This window comes from Dromiciops gliroides, chromosome 2, assembly GCF_019393635.1.
Source record: "Dromiciops gliroides isolate mDroGli1 chromosome 2, mDroGli1.pri, whole genome shotgun sequence".
Taxonomy (NCBI): Eukaryota; Metazoa; Chordata; class Mammalia; order Microbiotheria; family Microbiotheriidae; genus Dromiciops; species Dromiciops gliroides.
In genome coordinates, this window is record NC_057862.1 from 545208035 (window position 1) to 545232041 (window position 24007).

Below are 24007 nucleotides of genomic sequence, written 5' to 3' on the forward strand. Positions count from 1 at the left end.
GTATGCCCAACGTGCCAGAGAGGCTCTGGAAGAACCACTCATGTTGGCCGCAGTGGGCCGGCCTGTGACTCGTACTCTACGTTGGTACACACTCAGGCATGAATTATTGCTGCCCGGCTGCTCCTAATATTTTTCAAACATTGGGTGTGTGCATGTGGTGAATGGGGCAACTTGCTTGTTTGGATCAGATCCTCCTCTCTTCTTCTACCTTCTCTGCTTCTCTGCCTCCCTCAGAACTTCGTCCCTCCTCCTCCTCCCCATTGCGTACTTGCCAAGTGTCCTGTTGTATGACAATAAATCCATGTGGGTGAATATTGATTTCTCACAAAGTAAATGGGACAACTGGATCTTACCACTTTCCTGTTCAAATTATGAAAATCTGACTAGACACATGGTGGGAGTTGGGAGAGGGGAAGGTAGCAGAAGAATAAACCCCCTCCCTCCCTGTACAAAATGGGCTCACAGATTTGAGCCCATTTTGCAATCCGAGACCTCCGCTCAGATGCTCACCTGCTCTGAGTAGTCATTTCCATCTACATCGTCACTGTTGGAATGGCCTCCTGGACTCTGTACATCTATCCCATGACTCTCCAGGATTGCTGCTTCTTCGAAAAAAGCAAATGGATCCCTAAATTATCTGATACGTTATTTTAATTGTTTTAAATACAGAATTACTTCTATAGCTGAGAAAACTGCAATGCTCGTCTTTTAACTTAAAGTCAGTTACTTTTTGAAAATGATAAACAATAAAGAAGGTATCCAGAGATAGCTAGATCATTCATTCATTCAAGTTAAGAACGGAAAAAAACAATGTTTTGCTATTCAGAAACTCCTGCTAGTCAAAATGTTACATTCAAAAGCTGAATGGTACTTAATAAATGCCTGTTATTTATTTGCTAGTTATCCTGTTTCTGGTTCTATAAAGTTTCAGAAGGGGACAGTGATAGGCAAGCTAGCTATTTAATAATGGCATGGTTTTCATTGGCCCAAACCTGGCCACTTCAGATCCCTTAAAGCCCTATTGGGTTTGGCTGTGTACCATGAGACAGATTCTTTACAGCGGTTGAGTCATTCTCCAATGGTATTGTAAACAGGTTTCAAGTACGCATCATTAACTCTTTCAAAAGAATAGAAATGATATTCGGTGGCAGTAATACCTTATTGCAGAATTTAAGTTGTGAAATGTTGCTAACTATAAAAATAAATACGACGATGAAAAAAATGCCACTGCTTGGCCATTAAGAAATAAGATGAAAGGAAACATAATATAAACACATCTATGGGATTAGAAGTTAGGACCATTTCGAGGTATTCCTAAAATCACAGGACGTATAGCAGGAAGGAACCTTAGAGATCATGTAACCAGCAACTTAATTTTAACGACAAAGAAACTGAAAGAGCAGTAAAATAAAATAACCAGCTAGTTAAGTAGCAGAACTGGTCGTCTCCAACTGGAGTCTTACTCTGAAACCATAACTGCTGCTACAGCACAAGACATCATTGAGTTTTCGACTCCTGAAAGGAGAGAGAAGCGGCAGCCTCCCTGAAACATTACCGATATTGGCTCTTCTCTTGATCTCCTTCCTTCTGTTGGCAAACCAGTTGTAGACTTTGAGGGAAGTGACTCGTTCCAGGTCAGACAGCTTTTTGCCTGTGAATGCATTCAGCACAGTATAGATGACACAGCTCTGGGCACCAGACTTAAACTAGATGGTACTGTGACTCAGGCTAGGCTTTTATCCCTATATCTAACACAGATTAGGCTCTTCATAAATGATTTTTGAATGAAACATGAACATTACCCAGTAACATGCGTCATCTAGTTCAGGAGTACATAAAAGATGTATCTCTCTATGTATCTCCATCATCTCTCTAGAAAGTATGTACGCAAGGGGTCAAGTGCTTTTTAAACTTTATGATGTAGTCCAGGATACCTATATCTATCCAGTACCATTAGGAAAGGTTTCTTATATCGAGTGAATTTTTCGGATGCTGAAGCAAACTCTTTCAGTCCCCAAACTTTTGATATTGCAACCATTTTGATGATAATTTCTTTAAAGTGTATTACATGCTTTATGTATTTCCATTACTTCTCAAGTAGAAAAAATAAAGAGAATGTAAACTTTTCTTAATAACGAAGTCAATGACTGAACATCCATTATTATATTAGACTGTAACAACACATTATAAGCAAATGTGCTTTTCAGTTTAGGTTAGTTTTTTTTCTTCCCATTTTCAGATGTCAAACTGTATCTATATCTAAAGCCCATCTATTTTCTACCTTGTAACTTCTAATCTGCCATAGGCTAAGCTTGTTAGAACTCTGGTCTAAGAAGAGAAAAAAACCTAAGGAACTTTACTATGAAGTAAAATAAGTAGAACTAGTGCTGGGGATTTGGGAACACAGTTTCAGTGCTCATAGGTCTTTTTTGTTTACTTTGTTTTTCTGGGCTGTGTTCCAAATGTCTGAGGTTGCCTGAACCCTAGATAAGTTGGGCATTATTATGTTTTCCCCTCCAATTTATCGATATTTTCAGTTTATCATTCTTAAGTTAACTGGCTCAACACAGGTCAGTCCCACCCTAGCCAAGGCAGGCATGTGCTGAGAATGGTTATCTTATTCTCTAGTCCAGTAGTCGATAAGAGCTCTAAGTAGGGCAAGCAGGTAAAGCAGGGTGTTGTAGTTCAAAGAGGAAGGGATAATAGTTGAATTACATGTAAATAATGTGTTTATTTGAGTAGGAATAATGAAGGTGGTACCTACATTGGAATTGCACTAAGGAGGATGCTTCATCTGAAAAGAAGTTATAAGATAGGAACTTGATGGATACTATGCTGGTTCATTATAGGCACTTTACCTTTGCCAAAATGGAAAAGAAATATTACTGATTCATTAAATGTCCCTGATTTTGAATTCATACAGAATTGGAATTCATGCAATCTTCCCAAAAAGGAATTTTACAAAATCTTTAGGAAAAACAATTATTTTCTATTTCCTATATCCCAGTAAATGTTGTTTCCATGAACCTAACAGGAGTTTTTAGTGTTGAAAACCTGCCATGCCCTGAAGAAGCTAACAGAATGGACTGGGAACGTTATCTCGAGAAGGCCTGGGTGGTAAGATTTAGAAGAGGATAACTGTAGCTGCCCTACCCGAAGGCTCATGGCCTCACCTGGCTTCTGTATGACAGCATTGCAGGCATTGGCAATTTCTTCTCTCTTTGCCTCATCGGGATACTGATTCTCATTGAAATAACTGCAGAAGTAAACAAGAAATAAGAACACAAAGCTTAAAAAAAAATTAAAACACCAAAATATCCTCATCAAAGTACTGAGATATCTTTCCAAGTTCCAATACTTCATTGTTTCTTCCCAGTGTGGGCATTTATATTAGGAGAGATCCAGCAAACCGGTCATCTATTCTTATCATTGTTCTTCCATATGGAGGAAAATATTATAAGGCAGTTGCTTTTAATTACCCAGTCAGTATTGCCCTTCATTAGATAAGGACACCAATAACAAATGGCATTTGTTTCATTGTGTATGTTGCTAGACACATAAATTATAGTTATATGTAAACAATAAGATGTAACATGTTATATCATATATTCATATGTGATATTTGTTATATATTAAAGCAGCACCAAGGTAAACAGTCTGAAGCGGCAATAAAAGGACTACTTTTTAGCCTTCTTGAAAAAATAAGGATCACCAAAACTGCACGTGAATGTTCAGTCATTCCAATCATGTCCAACTCTTCATGACCCCATTTATTTTTTGTTTTGCTTTTTGTCAAAGATACTGGAGTGGTGACAGAAATTATTATTAATCAATAATGATTTGGGGAGATTCAGAGTTCCCCCTTTTTATCTATTTTTAGTACCTTAGTCTCTGAATGATGTGCTAAACTTCTCCTCTATCTGACCCCAGCCTACCCACCTGACCTTACAAGGAATCTCAAGGTGAATTCCATTCAATCAAGCTTAGGTGGAGACAGATCCTTTTGCCTAGATTACCAAATGCTGGGGTGGTTTGGGTATAGGGATGATTTCTCTATCCAAGAGTGACATATCACTCTCAGCCCATCACTGGAGTAAACCTACTTCTCTTTGTAAAGTCCTCCTCTAATTACACTCAACTGATTAGAGCCCATTGCTGTTTTAGGGAATACTTCTCATTCAAAGGCATATAAACCTAAAAAAGTAGTCATTTGCTCTTTTTTGACAGAACAAGAGGATAAGGAGCCTTTTTTGTTAATCATCTGCTGGTCGTGATTGATAAAATTGATTATAATTTACCCAAAATCTTTGTCTTTTGAAATTATTTTAATTGCTACAGTGGTATGCCATTTCCTTCTCCAGCTCATTTTATTAGTGAGGAAATAGAGGCAAGCATGGTAAAGTGATTTGCCCAGAGTCACACAGCTACTTATAAGTATCTGATGCCAGATTTGAATTCATGATGAGTCTTCCTGACTCCAGACTTGCCACTCTGTCCACTGCACCACCTAGCTGTCTATAAGTGACTGTACTATTTATTATACATCTAAAATGAGACAAAGGAATGTTTGCAATTTTTTGCCAATACATAAGTACATTAAATCAAGACCATTTGCCCCAAACCACAATAATAAACTACTAATTCATCAAGATGTTTTTAAATACAAAATAGGGCCAAGGAGACAGAGAGACCCCAAGGATATGGCTCTTCTCCATTACTCCTAAGTATATGAAGCATTCATTCCCTTTTTGAGGATGATGTTGACAAAACATAATCAACTAAATATCCAGATTATGGGTGGTGCCCGAAAAAGTAGGTGCTGTTACAAATATGCAGTTACTCAAGAACTTGAAGAAGAAACACTTACGATTATGAGCTGTACAATGATTGTCCAAATACTCTAAAATGAGGAGCTAGCCTGATAACATCATGAAAAATTGTGGGTGGGAGAAGGAATTGCCTGGAAGGCATTAGGGTTCCTTGGTTGTGGTTCAGGAAACAAACAGAAACCTCAAAAATGTAGAATTCACTAATTATGAGTTTGTGATCAGAAAGTCCATAGAAATCTGAATATAGACTATCTCTGAATAGAAGTTACTCTTAAAATGAACTCTCTTCATAAAAGGGGAAACAAATAGGTAAACATTAAAGAATAACATCAAATACAGGCCATAATCAGGTTTTCTACAAGGAAGATTTTTGGGGAAAAGTGAAGCCTAATGAGACCAATATAGTATGCTTTTCTCTAAAATTTCAGGCTTTTATTCCATTGCATACAGAATCAGGGTAAATACTAAGAGGTTGGTTTCCCCCGCCCCAAACCAAGGGATCAAAAAATTATGTATTATTTCAACATACCTGAACATAAACTGAAGGATTCAACAATTAGCATATTAAATATCCTTTATGTTTTTGGTTATTATGTAATATTCTTGTTATGAATTATAATTTTTTACTAACTTGCCTCATCTTATTTATTAGTTCTAATTTAAATCTCCATTAATAGGACAGATGATGTTTAAACAAGCAGGATATATCAATTCCACCTCCACAACATTTCTTGCAACCTTTGCCTTCTCTCTACTCATGCCACAACTACCCTAGTTCAGGACTTCCTTACCTCTAGCTTAAGAGAATTATTATAGCTTCTTAATTGCAATCCCTGCATTGAGTTACTTCCCTTTCTAATTCATCTTCTATGTGGTGGCCAAATTTATATTCTTTAATCACAGGTTTGACCACCTCACTCTTCCATCTAAGAAGCTTCGGTGGCTCCCTATTGCTTCTAAGTAAAATATATGTTCTTCTCTTGGGCATTTAAAGGCCTTTATAACTTGGATCCACAACTTTTGTTTTTAGGCTGATGACACACTGTCCCTCCTTAAACAATCTACACTCAAGTCAATCCGGCCAACTAATTGTTTCCTCTCCAGGACAAGCCATTTCCCATGTCAGTGCCCCACTTCTGCCTCCCTAGCTCCCTTCAGAGTTCAGCCAGAGTGCCTCACTATGGGGGAGGATTCCCCTAGTCCTACTCCACCCCAACCCCACCTGCCATAATCACTTTGCATTTACTTTGTACAAATCTCATATCTATTTCTCTGTGTACATATTATTTTCTTCCCTTAAGTGCCAGGGCTGTTTCACTTACATATTTGTATTCTCGGTGACTAATGCCAGGCACATAGTTGATACTAAATAAACATTTGTTGATAGATTAACTGAACCTGGAGAATACAGCTTGAACAAATTAAGCAATGGAGAAAGGAAAACACTAAGTGTGTTGAGATACAGTGAAGAGATCCCTTCATGTGAAGGCTCACATAAAGCTCTTAACCTTTGTTGTGCCATGGACCCCTCTGGCAGTCGAGTGAAGCTGAGAAACCCCTTTTCTCAGTTCTTAAATGAATGTAATAAAATAGTGAGGATAAGAAAAGGAAACCAATTATACTAACATATAGTTATCAACATTACAAAGAAACCCACATGACTTCTCAGACTTCAGGTTAGAAACCCCTAACATAAAGGAAGAGGTGGGATGGGGATATGGCTAGAAAGGCAGAATCCGTCAGGTTGTGGAAAGTCTAGAAAGCTGGGCTAAAGTGCTTAGACTTATCCTGTAGGCAATGGGGAAGTGAGGTTTTTAATAATAGAAGGGACACGAACAAGATGGTATTTTAGTTTTAGTTTTTTTTTTTTTTTCAGTGAGGCAATTGGGGTTAAGTGACTTGCTCAGGGTCACACAGCTAGTAAGTGTTAAGTGCCTGAGGCCGGATTTGAACTCAGGTATTCCTGACTCCAGCCAGTGCTCTATCCACTGCGCCATCTAGCTGCCCCCAAGGTGGTATTTTAGGAAGATTACACAGGCAGATTTGTATAGGTTAGATTAGAAAAGAGGGAGGCTGTCAAATATCCTACTATGGCATCCATTTGTGATCGATGGCGTAATTTAATATGAAATACCAAAGGAGTTACTTGGGAGGCCTTAATGCTGAGTTTAATTTTGACTTTGAAGGTATTAAAAACAAGTCAGGCCCGTCAAAGGAAAACAAGGCCCTGCTATCTGTTTTTATATCCTCACATCATTCCTGAGAGGCTAAATTGTTTACATTTGACAATTAAAGAAACCAAGGCAAAGCCCTATTCTGTTCAAAATTCAGAGGGAACTGATTTCTGAAGTGAAACTCCAGGGATCAGAACATACATCTGTTCAATATAAGAAAGTTTATGACCCTAGACATTTTCTAAGACAGAGGAAAGGGGAAAAACATAAATAGAAATCTACAGGTAGCAATAAAAAAGTGATAAAATAAATCCTAGGGGCACTACACTTCTGTAGACAAAGGGCAGTTGTCAGTTGAATGATTGGTGAGTGAGCACCTTAAACAAGGAGAAACCAAATGATCTCTTTACCAGAGAATGACAGCAAAGAATTAAAATGAAAAGTGGCAAAATAATTTACATGAGATGAGAATCCGTAAGCTAGAAATGAATGGATATGTCCTTGAAGCACTTCCATTTCAATAACACTCAAGTCTATAAAAATTGCAGATAGCAAATTCCCCCTTTTGTGCCTAGATTAGTATACAGTGATAGCAGAGACTGCATACCTAAGCGTGAAGTGATACCACATCAATGTATATTTCCGAGGTCTCTCTTCTCCCAATATTCTTTTCTCTCATGAAATATCTGCTGGCTCTAGGTCATAATCATAGTTTTAGTTATCAAAATTAAGCACTCTGAAACTTCTAGACACTGCCCACAGCTTTGAAGTCCATTGTGTATGTCCTTACAAAAGAGTAAAGATAACAGACAACCAACAAATATTTTCTGAGTTGATAGTCAATATGACAGGGTTACTTTCAGAAAAATGGTCCCTTCACAAAAGCAGGTGTAACACTAAAGGATACTAATTTGGTTCCCTATTGTCACACCACTTTTGTAGAGGAAAAAGTCACTTAGCACCACTCTGGCTGATGGACTGTATGACTATTTTCAGAGGATCGATCACCTAATTTCAGAAAGGTTTATCTCTGGGTTGGCTGAAGACTGATGACAAATTTGGGTACAGCAAATATTAAGACCAGCTATTAAGCTATTGTGGGGTTGTGACAAAATCACAGATCCTTGAAATAGCCAAAGTTTGGACTATACAAGGTTAGAAAGGGTGGAGAAAAATATCAAGTGTAGCTCTAGAAAGGCATGAGCCAGGTAGCACACAAGAGGATAAGCACTATTGGACAGCAACATAAGACAACAATATTTAGGAACCTATGTACAGTACACTGCACTAAATGCTAGCAAAATACAAAGTTTAATCACAACACAGTACTTGGCCTCAAGGAGCTTACAGTCTAACAGAAATAAGACAGTAATATAGATAACTATAATGTACAGGATTATAGGAAAACTTCATTAGTGCTTTGATAGGATCAAGGGAAAAGAGAGTTGCCACCCAAGGACACCAGGTCAGGGTCAAGGAAGGCTTCCTAAGGGAAACTGCATTTGTATTCATTATTTAGAAGATATGTAGGAATTCAGGCAAAGATGGAATGAGGAAATTTCAGACATAGGAAACTATGTCTGAGTAACAGTGCAGAAGAGGGAAACCGTATGGGTAATAGCACAGAAGAGGAAATGTTCATGGCATGTCTAAGGAACAAAGTCAAGTTTGGCTGGAGTATACAGTGTGAGGAGACATATAATGTGAGATCAATCTAGAGTAGTAGGATAATGTGCGTGCAAAGTGCTAATATTAAATGCTGGGTTGAAGATGAAGTTTTCTTAAGGGGCTCAGATAACCCTGCTTCAATTTTTTTGGTATGTGTAAAAAAAATATTGTAGGTCAAGGTGAAGTTTAAAGGCCTATCTGAGCCTCAGTTTCTTCACCTGTAAAATGAAGGAACTGGATTTGAGAAGTTCTAAGGTTCCTTGTTTAGCTCTAAGCCTATGGTCCTATGATCTTAAATCGACATAATTCTTTGTTTTCCCTCAGTCCAGGAACAGAAGCATACATGTAAATAACCCAAGGCTGGGAATTTGTATGTTGGGGATGTGATTCCATTTCCTCTGTATAGGGAGCTCTTGCTAAGAAACTTCTCTTACCAATGCTGATCTGCAAATTTATAGTCTTTGAGAGTTGAGGAGCTTCCTCAGTGTCAAGTAACTCCTATGTCAGACATGGGATTTGAACTCAGCTCTTCCTGACTCCAAAGTTAGCTCTTTCTATGTGCTGTCAGTGAGAAATACACAGGAGCTACCTAATAAAGGCTGGTTGAATTGGATTTTACCACTCCTGAGATTATCCTGTTGTCCCTACACTTTATATTTTCTCTATAATCTTACTAATTCCATCACATTATGGATAACTATCAAAAGAAGTTCAAAAAGTAGGCAGACTGTTCTAGGTCATGTTTTAGGGGATGGCTGTAGGGCTCAAATGAGATCAGGCACAGAAAGTTCTTTGTAAACTCCAAACTCCATTTAATGTCAGTTATCACTGTTAGTTCATTTGTCTTTTTTTATGGGGTTCATATGGAAACTAAGGACAAATCTTTAGGTTGTCATCATTCTTTTTATATTTCATGTTTTGCAGAATTGAACAGGTGGACAAAATGATGTGAACCTATCATCCATGAAGTCACTTAATGAATGCATCTTCAGCAGCAGACTGGATGATATGCACCTTGTTATGTTTCCACATGGTTTTAATTTCTTCTACTTGGTCTTTATATTTTTGAAACTTTGCCTTCTGTGTTGTTTAGAGATTAGAGAGTTGCCTAGTGACTTGCCAATGCCCACAAAACTGGTATGGGTCAGAGGTTAGACTGGAACCTAGATTCTCCTGACTCCCAGGGTTAGTTCACTATCCACCATACCACAACCTATCCTTATCTTTGATGAGTATAAAGTGACAAATCAATAAAAATATTATTCCTATCTATCTATCTATCTATCTATCTATCTATCTATCTATCTATCTATCTATCTATCAATGATTGTAATGCTGTACAATTTGCTGAATGCTCAAGGTCACTTTGAGGTTTGTATTTGCAGAAGAGGGATTTGTCACCTGTAAGTTTATAAAGGATAGCAAGCTTTTGATATATACCTCAAATCACCTAATCATGTCTTTTTAGGAATCTGGTAGATGGTAAATTTTTGCAAGCTACAGCAATATGATGCACAGTTTCCACAATTTTACTGCATAATCTGTATCAAGTCAATAAGTCTGGGCTCCTTAAGTATAACTCTTCTGTCATTTACAGTGACAATGACCTGGTCCTATGAATAGCTACCATAAACACTACCATTTCTATAAACAGATGTGCCTGCCTCGGTCATTTGGTCAATGCTTCTTTGCTGACACACTGTTGTTCAAGTTCATGTAGATGCTGTCCATGAAGGATGTGACTGCAATTGTGGATCTTAGTCATTTCATAGACTCCATCAAGAGAGAAATGACCATTCTGTTAAATTTAACAATTTCAACAGCAAATACTTATTGTCAGTCTTCATGACTGTTTTGTGAAGCAAGATCTATTTATTCCAAAAGCATTTCTGTAAGCTTATAAGCTGCATATCATGTACTCTGAAAACACCAATCCTCTTTCTTCTTTTTTAATAGAAAGTACAGTGGTATGCAAATTACTCAGGAAAAACAATAATTTCAAGGTTTCATTTTATGATAATAATCATTCATGAATGTTTCTCTTAACACTAAGCTGACCATGACCAGATGAAACGAGATTAAGCTAGTTTACCCACCTTGAGTTAGTTCTCTTTTAGTTGACTGCTGGATTTCATGCCATAAATAAATGTTACATTGCTTTGTGTTTTTAACTTAAGGATGGATATTGCTCCAAGGAAACATAAAGAAGTCATACCTCTTAAAGACCACACTTTGATGAGTGTCAAAACATATGACAGTAGCTGTTGGTATGGGGAAATCAAGTATTTCAAGAATTTAAGCCCACAATGAACAGGATTTGTCACACTGAAGGTGTAAAAAACCAACCAAACAAAAAAAAACCAAACCCAAGAACTGTCAAATTATTGCAACAAAACAGCCTAATTAATCCTCAAAAAACTAGTAAAGACTTTCAGAGAAGCCTGGCAGGGTTGTTACTGATTCCTCTACAATGCAGAACACCTGTCTCAGATGAGATGAAGACCAGTAAAAAGGGGATACTAACTGTTGTTATGAAGAAAAAAATGCTTCTTTTGGCAAGACAATACAAAGTCTAGAGTACTGAAAAATGGAAAAAGGCTAATTTTTACTGCTAAAACTTTTTTAAAAAAATTCACGATATTCCAAGAACCACTGTTAAAAGAACATACAAGATATGGATTTCTTCATTAGTATGTGAAACATATACCCAGAAAAATGCTTTTGCTTGCAACAGGAAAATCTTGTTCCCATTGAAGAAATGATGAACTCTGATAAGTATATTGCTATACCGAGAGGTAAACATTTCCCAGAAATTCTTAGAGATAGAATACTGCAACAGGAACTTGAACCATCATCACCCATCATAGTTAAGAAATTTATCCGATAGATACAAATAAAAATGCTTCAATAGCCTGGGAGTTCTCATGATTTTAAGACTCACTGAAACCCTGTGGACTACAATAAAGGCTATACTTGGAAAAAATGACTTGTTCAATGAAAGCATGCTTATCATCCAGTGATAAAAGTGTGGTTTCACGAGGAGTTAAAGAATATGTGTCAAAAGCTTGTGAACTCATTAACAAATTGTGTAAAATGAGATTGTAGCAGAAAGACAATTTTCATATTAAAAGTTTTTTAAAGATACAAAAAGTTGCAAGGTTTGTTGTATAAGTTAATAAATCTATTTTACTTTGTTCCAAGTAATTCCTATCCCACTGTATTAATCTTTCCATAGCTGCTTTGGATAATGAGCCCTCTGTTTGATTGATATTGTATATATTTTTGTTTGAATACCCTGATCCACTGTCACCCATTTACTTTGCCAAAAAATATGCTATTAACAAAGGTCTTAATTGCTCTAAATGTGTTCTTCCTATAAAGCTTTGATTTCAGGATGCATCAACCATCACCATCATCATCATTTTACTGGCAGAGTCAGGATAAGAACCCAGGTCTCCTCACTCCTAACCTGGTGCCTTTTTTTTTTTTTTTAAATTATGGCATGCTTCCTGATGGGAAGGCTGCTTGGTGGGTATAGCTTGAGTACAAAGAGACTATAATGGTGTTAAGGGGTGTGGTCATTAAGTGATTTTTAGTCTGATGGGACCTTCTCTACTACAATTTGTTAAGGAGACAGTTAAACTCATGGAAGTCCTCTTGTTAGTTACCTGGCAGTACTACAGAAACACTGACGGATTCTTACTTTTCAATTCTACTTTTTTTTAGATTCCAAGACAGTTCATTATTTTACCATTAACCTTTAACCTCGGGCCAGCTAGGTGGCGCAGTGGATAGAGCACCGGCCCTGGAGTCAGGAGTAGCTGAGTTCAAATCCGGCCTCAGACACTTAACACTTACTAGCTGTGTGACCCTGGGCAAGTCACTTAACCCCAATTGCCTCACTAAAAAACAAAAAAACAAAAACCTTTGACCTCATGACCATGAACTTTTTCATTTTTATATACTTCCAATGTTGCTTTTGTTCAGTTGTTTTCAGTCAACGTACTGTTTGTGAGCCCATTTGGAGTTTTCTTGGCGAAAACACCAGAATGATTTGTTATTTCCTTCTCCAGCTCATTTTGTTGCTATTGTTGTTGTTTGCCCTTCATTCTGGAAGAGGACCATGACAGATGTCGTGGCTTGCAGTGAATGGATTTAAGTAAGGGAGGGCTGTGTAAGGTCACCAACCTCACTCTCTCCTCCAGAGCCATCTGGGTCCAGTGGCAAGATATATATCAGGACAACTGGAGATGGCCCCAGATGTTTAAGGCAATTGGAGTTAAGTGACTTGCCTAGGGTCACCCAGCTAGTAAATGTCTGAGGTGAGATTTGAACTCAGGTCTTCCTAATTTCAGGGACAGTCCTCTATCCACTGCACCACCTAGCTGCCTCTGCAGCTCATTTTACAGATGAGGAAACTGAGCCAAATATGGCTAAATGACTTTTCCAGAGTCACAAAGGCTCAAATCTGAGGCCATATTTGAACTCTCAAAAAGTGTTCCTGACTCTGGGCCTGGCACTCTAAGCCACTGCACCACCTGGCTGCACATAGCAATGTTTCCATACATACTTCATAGCAATTTCCAATTTCCAAATTTACAGACTAATTTATGGTGATTGAATTTTAGGTTAACTGCTTCTTTTGTGTGTGTGTGTGTAAATGAGGGTTAAGTGACTTGCCCAGGGTCACACAGCTAGTGTTAAGTGTCTGAGGCTGGATTTGAACTCAGGTCCTCCTGAATCCAGGGCAGGTGCTTTATCCACTATGCCACCTAGCTGCCCCTAGGTTAACTGCTTCTTAATAATATGTCTTATGTTCTTATGGTATTTCAAAATCACACCACAAGATGAATTACTAATAGAATTATTTCCAATAAACAGGTATTCCCAACTAGTCATGGATTTTTGTTGAGAATCTAAAGAGCATATTTCACTTCCCATACTTGGTTGTACTTTTTTTATCTGGAATTTGCCTACATTTTAACATCTTATGCTGAGGCCCTTTGCCCACTGACTATTTAATTTTCAGATTGTCTAACTTCTGTCTTCGGGTCAGTTGCTTTGGTTTGATCCTAGGTTCTGAGATTTAGAATGAAAAGGAATATTAGCAGTTAAGTTTCACCTTTTCATTTTACAGATGAAAAAACTGAAGCTCAGAGAAGTAAAGATTTGACCAGGGTTACCCAGCTAATAAGTACCAAATCAAAATATAGATCTGAAACCCTGAATTCTTCCTGAATTCAAGTATGATGCTCTGACTACTAGATCCTAGTTTCTTAAAAGGTGGGTCATGACCCCATATGGGTCACATAACAATGTGGGGGCTGTAAAAAATCTGGCAGCAATAAAAGGTTATGTATAGCTATTTTGTATAACTATATACCTGGGGGTCACATAAAAATTTCTCAGGCAAAAAGGGGTCAAAATGGAAAAAGTTTAATAAGTCCTGTACTAGATCATGTTGACTTCCAAACCGTACAGAGGTCTGGAGTGTTCTTCCAATCTTGATGTCTTTTGAGTTTGTTCAAATATTCTAATCTAGGCATTTTTAAGTTCTAATTTTGCTCATCTATTTTGCAAAGAATTATTGTTTTAGATTCTTTATTGCTTGTTCCAATTTATCTACTCTCACTCTCTCTCTCTATCTTTTTGGCTGAGGCAATTGGGGTTAAGTGACTTGCTCAGGGTCACACAGCTAGTAAGTGTCAAGTGTCTGAGGCCGGATTTGAACTCAGGACCTCCTGAATCCAGGGCCGGTGCTTTATTCACTGTGCCACTTGGCTGCCCCTACTTTCTTTTAAAAAATACTTAAGAGCTATCCTAATTTCTTTTTTTATTTCTTTTACATATCTTCCATGAGTCAGATATATCAAGCCTGACCCTTCCTGCCACCACTTGGATCACCACTTCTCCTTAGACCCTGGCAGAGTCAGCAAAGGAATCAAGAGGTCAAGAACCTTGGGAAGTGTAATGGTTCCTTTCCAGCCCCTCTCCCCATCACTAACCATGCTTCTAGCCTGGCTAGATAGTCATCAGCAGAGGTGTTAACCTTGTAGAAAAGAGGCCCACTATTCACAGAGAAAAGTAGTGCCCTTTCCACCCCCTATTCCTTCACCACAACTGGCCTTGCTTCCAAGCCCCACTTCTATAGATATTTTCTAGGAGAGCAGTCAATTGTCTAGACCTTTCCATCTGCCTTGAAGCTGAGGCCTCCTTTACATATTGCCTTAAAATGTGTACTTTTTTTTTTTCTTTCTGGTTTTTGTTTTTGGTAGGGCAATGAGGGTTAAGTGACTTGCCCAGGGTCACACAGCTAGTAAGTATCAAGTGTCTGAGGTCGGATTTGAACTCAGGTACTCCTGAATCCAAGGCTGGTGCTTTATCCACTGCGCCACCTAGCTGCCCCAAAATGTGTACTTTTTAAGACTTGTTACTGTCTTGAATTTCCATTTGTGTCCTCTGTGCTTAGCACAATGTTTTAAGCATACTAAATTCTTAGTAAAGATATTCATTCATTCATTCTAAACCACTCAATCATTATCATTGCTGGGGATAGGGAGTCTTCTACAGCTTTCACCTTTTAGGATTTTAGCACTGTTTTCTTTTCTACCACATTTATTCATTATATTATGGCCTTTTTGGGGATATTTGTTGATGTTATTCTTTTGCACTGATACTTTCCTTGGGGTGGATTTTTTCCTACCCCTTCTTTAATTTTTGTTATCCTTTTACCTTATTTGGCACATTTCTTGCTATTCTGAAGTTATTAAGGGGAGAACAACTCAGCCGTGTTTCGAGTTCTCTTGATTATATCATAGACCATAGAATTAATGTATTGACAAATATTTACTTAAGGCCTTTGAGATACATGGCACTGTGGGAAGTACAAAGAAAGAACTTGTCCTAATAGTACTAAGTAGTATACAAGTCTATAAGTGGTATAAACAATAAGTCAAAGGTAAGAGAGAACAACACGGTCTGGAGTGGTAAGTGAAGGCTTTCTTAAATAGGGCTGTTGATTTACTTATTGAAACTCTGAAAGAAAAGTATTTCTTAGGCATGTGACAAGACTAGGGAATGGCATTCTAGTGAAAGGAAGAACAAAGACAGGGCCAGGATGCTTCAGGTTAAAAGATTTGGGTATTATTCAGTGGGAAGCCACTGAAGACTTCTGAATGAGAGTGACATAATTAAAGTAGCATTTTGGGGATACTAATCTAGTAGGATATTTAGAATAGTTTAGAGAGAGAGGTAGAGGAATCAGAAATTAATTTCAGCAGTCTAGGTATGAAATGAAAAGCACCTGGACTAGGACGGTGGCAGTGGGAATGGCAAAGAAAGGGTTTATGTGACATATGATGGGAATAAAGAATCAATAAAACTTGGGTATGAGGGTGAAAGAGAATTAGGTGTCTAAGATAAAACTGAGCTTTCAAGCTTGGATGACTCAGGGGAATTGATAGGTATAGAGCAGTCAGCAAGTGAGTATTTTTAGATAAGGCAGTGTGTCATTGTAGGTATGTTAATTTTAGATGAAAACCTAAAACAGAGTAACTAAACTTACTAGGATGTTGCTAATAAATAGGAAATTCTGGAATTTCCACAGAAATTAGACAAACCAAATTCTTTTTCCACAGGTTCAGAATTACTTACTATTAAATAATAAACAAGAACCAGCTCAGCTGCTGGTGCGATGGATAGAGTTCAACCTCGGACTCAGACATTTACAAGCTGTGTGACCCAGGGCAAGACACATAATCCAACTTTATTTATTTGTAAAATTGGGATAATAATAGCACCTACCTCCCAGGGATGTTGTAAGGATCAAATGAGATATCTGTAAAACACTTAGCACAGTGTCTACTACATAATAGGTACTGTATATAGAGATTATTATTATATTATCAATATATAAATAACAAATCTTATAAGATCCATAGTGAAAGTGTGGCTTAGTAGTTTACATGTTTCTTATTCCTTGCAAGATGCATTTTTTTTTTTTTGCAAAACAGTAAACTTTTATGAACTAAGCTTCATATTCTTAAAATAATTTGATATTAAATACGGTAGAATAAATCACAATCTAATTTCCTTGAACTATTTATTAATGGTTGAGAAACTTAACATTCTTCTTATTCTCAGAAAATAAATGTATTTTGCTTAATGCAGGCTGATAATCAAGAGATGATGGTTCTAATAACTTTTAAAACTAACCAGACTTAAGACTTGTAAAAAGTCACTTAATTTTTTTACATATTAGCTTTTTGTAAAATCACAACTTCAGTATATTGAGAAAATCAGCTTAAAGATTCTTTTAGTTATCTATATTTTTATTTACATGCATTTTAAAACAGCTAAAATAACCCATAAAGATGAATTATTATTTTTAAGGGAAATCATTAGCTCACATATTTGGAGCTAGAAGGAACCTTCGAAGCCACTGAATCCAACTGCCTCATTTAACAGATGAGGAACCTAAGTTACCCATGGTCATATAGCTAGTATGTGAGGAGTGATTTCAACTCAGTTTTGTCTTCCTGACTCTTTGTTCCACCCAAAAAAACTAGAGAATTCTTTTTCTGGCATACAGTAGATAAAAAGTAAAGTTAATTACAATGGGGATAACTGACAATGAATCAGAGTTGCAAAGCACTTATCATGTATTTATCTCATTTGACTGTCACAACAACCCTGTGAAAGAAATAACCAAACATTATTGCCAATTTATAAATGAGGAAATTGAGGTTTAGACAGGTTAAGTGACATGCCTATGTCAAAAAGCTACTAAATGTCTGAGATGGGGTTCAAATATTGGGCTGTCCTGACTGCAAACACAGTAAGTACTCTTTCTACATGTGGAAAGAATTAAAGATGGTTGTATTCTCTGCGTTTGGGGCACAAGCCTGCCAGAGACAATTTATTAATTAAACTATACTAAATCTAAGCATTTTTGTGTAAAGGGAGCAAAGTCTCAACAGGTAGAGTGCCTTTGGAAATCTCTCTAACATAAGCTATTTTGAAGTGACAATTTGTAGTATTTCTTAACAGGCAAAAGTCCACAAAGAGAGAAAAAAATAGAGTTCCAGAGCTCAGATGAGTTCAGTTAACATGTTTGCTTCACAGAATGATAGTTAAGATGTCAGCGCATCTTTTTTTTTTTTTTTTGGCAGGCAATGGGGGTTAAGTGACTTGCCCAGGGTCACACAGCTAGTAAGTGTCAAGTGTCTGAGGTCGGATTTGAACTCAGGTACTCCTGAATTCAGGGCCGGTGCTTTAACCACTGCGCCATCCAGCTGCCCCAACAAGCATCTTAAACCATTCAATCTCTCCAAAGGTTACAAAAGGTGATGCTCTTAACTAGATTACTGTATTTTAGGTGGTCTAAGTCTTGTTTAATCCATCTTCTAAGACCTGTGAATTTGTTGTTGAACTTTAACCCAGTTTCCCAATATGCCTTTAACAAAGAGGGAAAAGGTTTAGTGTAGGCCACTGTTTTCCTGAAATTTGATTAGGAAGTGATACGGTTCTTTTAATTCAACTAAGTCCAAAAAGAAAGAGACTTTAAGTTGGAGAAATATTTATCTCAATATTTTCAATTGGAGAAAAAAGGGACGTTTTAAGGTTTTCATACATTATACGAAAATTTTATAAAATTAATTTTTTCCTTAGTTCATCTTTATGATTAACAACAAAATTTTCAATTAAAAAAGAAATCTGGGGGCAGCTAGGTGGCACAGTGGATAGAGCACTGGCCCTGGAGTCAGGAGTACCTGAGTTCAAATCCGGCCTCAGACACTTAATACTTACTAGCTGTGTGACCCTGGGCAAGACACTTAACCCCAATTGCCTCACTAAAAAACAAACAAATAAACAAAAAAGAAATCTGCGGGCAGCAGCTAGGTGGTGCAGTGAATAAAGCACTGGCCCTGGATTCTGGAGGACCTAAGTTCAAATCTGGCCTCAGACACTTGCACTTGACACTTACTAGCCGTGGAACCCTGGGCAAGTCACTTAATCCTCATTGCCCCACAAAAAAAAGAAAAAGAAAAGAAAAATAAGAAATCTGCTCCTATGTAAAGGCCAAGGATTGGATTTTGTGAGCAACTGAAAGCTGCTTGGACTCCTGAGAGGTTAAATGACCTGTCCAAAGTCACATGGCCAAAATGTTGTCAGAGGCATTATGGAAACCCGGGTCTTCCTGGAATTGCCTCTCTATGCTAAAAAAAGAACAAATTAGGGGCAGCTAGGTGGCGCAGTGGATAGAGCACCAGCCCTGGAGTCAGGAGTACCTGAGTTCAAATCTGACCTCAGACACTTAATACTTACTAGCTGTGTGACCCTGGGCAAGTCACTTAACCCCAAATGCCTCACTTAAAAAAAAAAAAGAACAAATTGGATATTTTGGATTTCTTGCAGCGAAATATTTAGCCAAAAAACACAGCACTTAGAGCTCTGGATGCAACACAAAAAACTTTCCCTATAGAGAATGGTAAATTTCCAATATCAACCTGGGAGAGGTAGCACAGGTAGCAGAAAAAGTGGTAGGTCTTGAGTCCAGAGGACCTGACTTAGAATCCCAGTTCTGCCACTTTCTACCTGTATGATCTTATTTGGGTAAATCACTTAACCTTTCTGGGCTTTAGTTTTCTCATCTGTAAAATGAAGGGTTTGAACTAGATGACCTCTAAGGTTCCTTCTGACTCCAATTTTACCATCTTATGATCCTACGATCCCTTCCTCAGGTTCAAATTCCAGTCTATCTTTTTTGGTGGTTGGGGTGCGATGGGGGTAGAGTGAGAGGGTGGAGATGACTAACTCTTTTTTGTAAGTAAGATGGACAAGACTGGGAAATGTTACTAAACCAAATTTCAAGGGTAAAAGGTATGTGTGTGTGTGTGTGTAGCTGGACTGCAAGTTCAACATGTTAACAAGGTAGAATGGCAGCCAAAAAAGCTAAGTTGATCTTAGTAAACTGATGTGGCTAGATTCTAGTGGTGAGTACTAACTTTGGGGAAGGTTATTGGTAAAATAGGAGGCTGAGGGGATGCAAAGCTATGTTATTTGAAAATGTGTTAAAGACGATTGATATGTTTACCCTGAAGATAATCAGACTCAAGTAGGTCAAGATAGCTGTTTTTAAATGCTGTATATGGAAGGCTCTTACACAAAAGAAGACTTACACTTGCTTTTCTGGGCCTTAGAAGGCAGAACTAAGAACCATAAAGGCAGTCAATATTTCTTTCTTTTACTTTGACTTAAAAGAAGGAAAAACTTCCTAACAATTAGAACTGTTTAGAAGTAGAATGGGCTGCCCCAGTAGGTAGCAAATTCTATCTCACAGGAGGTCTTCAAACAGAGATTGAATGACTACTTTTTGGGGATGTTCTGGGGGAAATTTCTGCTCAGGTATGTTTTGGACTTGACCTCTGGAGTCCCTTTCAACTCTGAAATTCTACCAGTCTATGAGTATTTTTTATAAAGTTTTACAAAGTGTTTATTTTGCATTCTAAAAACTTAATCTGTTTAAGGAACCAAATTGCTGTCTCCAAATTAGTTTTTTTGTTTTGTTTTGGACAGTATAACTATAAAGACAGAATAAAATGTTAATAAGTTAGCTTAGGGTTAGGAGCTGTGGGTTTCAAGGCTCTGCAGCTTTTTAAGGTTTTAGAACTGAAAAGTCTAAGAAAAAATTATAAAAAATAGTAGGCAGAGTGAAAACTGTCCTATGAACAAATAAAACATTGACATGACAAGGAATGACTTTATTAACAACTTCTTACATTTATATAAAACTCTATAGTTTACAAAGTACTTTCACAAACATTATTTTCTTGGATTCTCGCAACAACTCTATGAGGTAAATAGTCACATTTTACTGATGAGGAAACTGGCTCAGGATGAGTAAATGATTTGCTCACATTTATACAGAGAGTAAGCAGAGGATGCAGGATCTGGACTTAGGTCTTCTAGTTCTAAATCCATTATCTTTCGATCATACTACAATGCCATCAATCCAAATACAGTAACCCCCCCCCCCCGAAAAACTTGTATATAATAGAAAGAATTCAAATACACCATAGGTCAAAATTTGTCAGCGAATACAAGAATTATAGATTTTTAGAGTTGGAAGGGATCGTGGGGATCATATAATCTGACTCATTTCTCAGATGGTGCTGAGAAGGCCCAGGGATGGGTGATGACTTCAAAGCCACAGGACGAGCTAGTGGTGAAGCTGAGGCAGAAGTCTAAGTGTCTTGACTCTCATTCTAGTGTTCCTTATCTTAGACCACACTACCTAGTTCATATGGAGTTAGAACCCAGGACCTTAGAGGAAATCATCTTTAAGCTGGAGATAACATTTTATATTTTGGATCCAAAATGTCAATTTCTATATACTAGGGAGCCTGCAAATTATCAAAGGACACAAAAGTGTGGCAGCATCAGCAAAAGATTAACAACAGACTTAGTAATACATCCCACTATCAACCAGGGTACCCTCTGTCCTCTTGAAAAAGAAAATAGATGAAATGTCATGTCCTAGAAATCACTTAGCTATTAATTCTATTTCTTCTTCTTCAGACAGAGAGAGAGAGGGAGAGAGAGAGAGAGAGAGAGAGAGAGAGAGAGAGAGAGAGAGAGAGAGAGAGAGAGAGAGAGAGAGAAAGATCCTTGATCGATAAGCCCTGGGACTACTCATGCAAAATAGCATCAACATGCAATAAAAATCTATATACAAAACAGTTAATCCATAGTAACACTGGCATTAAAAAGAAGTTCTGATTTAGTTGTGAGGATGGTAAGAAGTTTCCCATCCTTTGCATAAAAAATTCAGAGATATGTCTATATAATGATAACAGTTAATTCAAGCCACAAATTATCTTCTTGATCTCCAAGATCCTTCATATTCCACATTATTTGATTCTATGTCTTAATGTTTTGTTGACTTTTAAGATATTAGTTTAAATCAGACACTGTTAAGTTGTATGCTAACTATGTTTCTATGAATGTGAGTTAATTCTTTGAGGCTATGAGAAGTTTGGATACTTGGCACTTATGAAATCTTGCAGAAAAACATGAAATAAGACCTTTCATGGACTTGCCAAATATCTGACCTATCTTGGTGGGAGTTTCATTACTGGTATGAGTGAAGGTCTAGTCAGAGAAAATTATAGCCTCCAGGACAAAAGTAGGGCAAAATTCCCTACCAAATATGTGTCACCTTCTAGCCTGAAGACTGTTTCTATGACGGTAATAAGAAAAGGAGAAGAGACAATTTTCTGGGGAATTCAAGCAAATATTTTAAAGACTTAACAACAACAAACAACAAAACTGAATAACCATTATTTTTCTAAGGGAGAAAAAGGTTTTTTGGCTGAATAAATTATCCCAATTAATCATAACACAGTTTGAGTTTACCCCCAAACTGCTGAAATCTCCAGTTCATTTAGTCAAAACAAAGACTAAATAAAAGTAAAAGAAAGTTTTGCAATGTTGCTGTTCCACCAAATTCTTGGATCCCTACTCAGCCTGTCAAATGTGAATGCATACTAGTGAAAACTATTGTCCCTTAGTAAAATCGCATTATGACTACTAGTGTGCTTCTAAACTCCTTGAAGAATACACTGGTGATGCTGGTGAGCTTCTTTGATGCATCTGCTTGACTTCGACTCTCCTTCACTTCGACTGGAGAGAAGCTGCATCTTCCTCATCTCTGGTTTGTCAGGCTTCACTCACTGGTGGGAAGTTGGTCAGAAGTGGAGATTTTGTTTGGTGACCTGGAATTGGTAAGTTGCTCATTTTACACTTTGTGTATAAGTTGACACATTTTGGGGAGGTTATTTTTAGAGTTAAAAAATCTGATTTTGAAACTATTATATACAAAAATAATGCTGACCTACTGTTTGTTTGTTTTTTCTAAGTGGTGATTTTCACCATACATCAAACTATTCTCTCTTGTTCCCCCCACAGTGACAAAAACATGCATTAACCTAGCATTAAAGTTAGTCTGTGGTCCCTGAAAAGAAATGGTCCACTTAGGAAATAAATGCAATGCCCCTGGTCTCATTGAACAAGTCTTTTTACCAAATGAGTTAACCAGCCATGGAGAATATAATAATATTAATAATAGCATTTACATAGTGCTTTAGGCTTTGCCAGTGCTTTGCATATGTTATCTCTAATAAAGAAGATTTTCTTGGGATTCTTAATTACATTAGCCTGATATGGTCCTGAAACTTATCTGACAGCAAAGAGATGAATTAGATGGCTTGTTAAGATTCCTTCTAGGCCTAATATAGCTTTATTTTCAGAAGCATTTAAAAACTGAGGTCCAAACACTGAGTCACCACTTAATGACATCTGTACATCACAATGACTTGGTTTTCAAGTCACCTTTCATAGGTGATAGATCACAGGACTTAAGAAGTGGGTGGGAACTTTGGCATCATTTAGTACAACCTTCTCAAGAAGACCTAGAGAGATAAAGTGACTTTCTTAAGGTCACTCAAATAAGTAACAGAGACAGGGCTGAAATCCAGGTCTACTGATGCCAAACCTAATACTCTTTCTCCTATACCATAATGCCTTCCCCTAATTAAAGTTCCATTTTTGTTGATATATGGTGGTTAAGTAAAACAACACCAATCAACTTATTCAAAACTTCATTAAGAAAGAACATATTTTGAATACCTGCAGAATTTGTTTGATATTTCCCAAATTGTGCAACCTATACTTTAAGTAATAACCTCTGACCAACATCTTTAGAATGGCTGCAAAATCCCACTTGCCAATGTTGTTTATTTCATAAAAGGTTTTAGTGGGGCTTTTCCTACCTCAGTAAAATTCAGATACATATACACGCCCTAATGCTATTACACCCTGCCTTGTAACAAAGGAAAAGAAGGAAGCAAAGCTGACCAACAGCACAACTGCCATAAAGAGTATGCAATATTATTCTCCTGTAGTCCCTTGCCCCTTTATTATATGTTCTCCAGGACCAAAACTGGTCAATGCAATTTATTTCTTTTGGCCTTTTTATTTGCACTATTATAGTCACTCTGTATACTTTTCTTCTTGTTTTGCTTAATGCAATCTGTCACTTCATAGAAGTCTTTACTTCTCATTATTGCCCACTGATTCTCTCTCCACAACACTGCTTGGCATCTGTCCTGCACTCTTGGTTTACTTAGTTTCCATTCTAGTTCAGGCCTTCAATCACTTTTCACTGGGACCATTAAAAAAAAACCCTACCAACTGGTCTCTCTTCCTTACTGGCCTCTTCCTTCTTTAATCTATCTTCAATGCAGTTAGGAAATTAGCATGTCTTTAAAGTCTGAC

The 24007-nt window shown here is 37.4% G+C and overlaps 1 protein-coding gene across 8 annotated transcripts in view; it reads right to left on the bottom strand.

Annotated features, from left to right (window-relative positions):
- Positions 1-24007, bottom strand: part of HMBOX1 (homeobox containing 1) — a 266541-nt gene that overhangs the window by 16682 nt on the left and 225852 nt on the right. For 4 of the 8 annotated variants that reach the window (XM_043988731.1, XM_043988727.1, XM_043988730.1 and 1 more), the window contains exons 8-10: positions 3174-3256; positions 1556-1651; positions 511-605 (exon numbers count right to left, since the gene is read on the bottom strand). In XM_043988731.1, coding sequence (XP_043844666.1) covers positions 511-605; positions 1556-1651; positions 3174-3256 — 274 coding nt within the window. Of the gene's footprint in view, positions 1-184; positions 281-510; positions 606-1555; positions 1652-3173; positions 3257-24007 lie in introns of those variants that run through there. The other 4 variants (XM_043988735.1, XM_043988734.1, XM_043988733.1 and 1 more) reach the window with 4 other exon arrangements.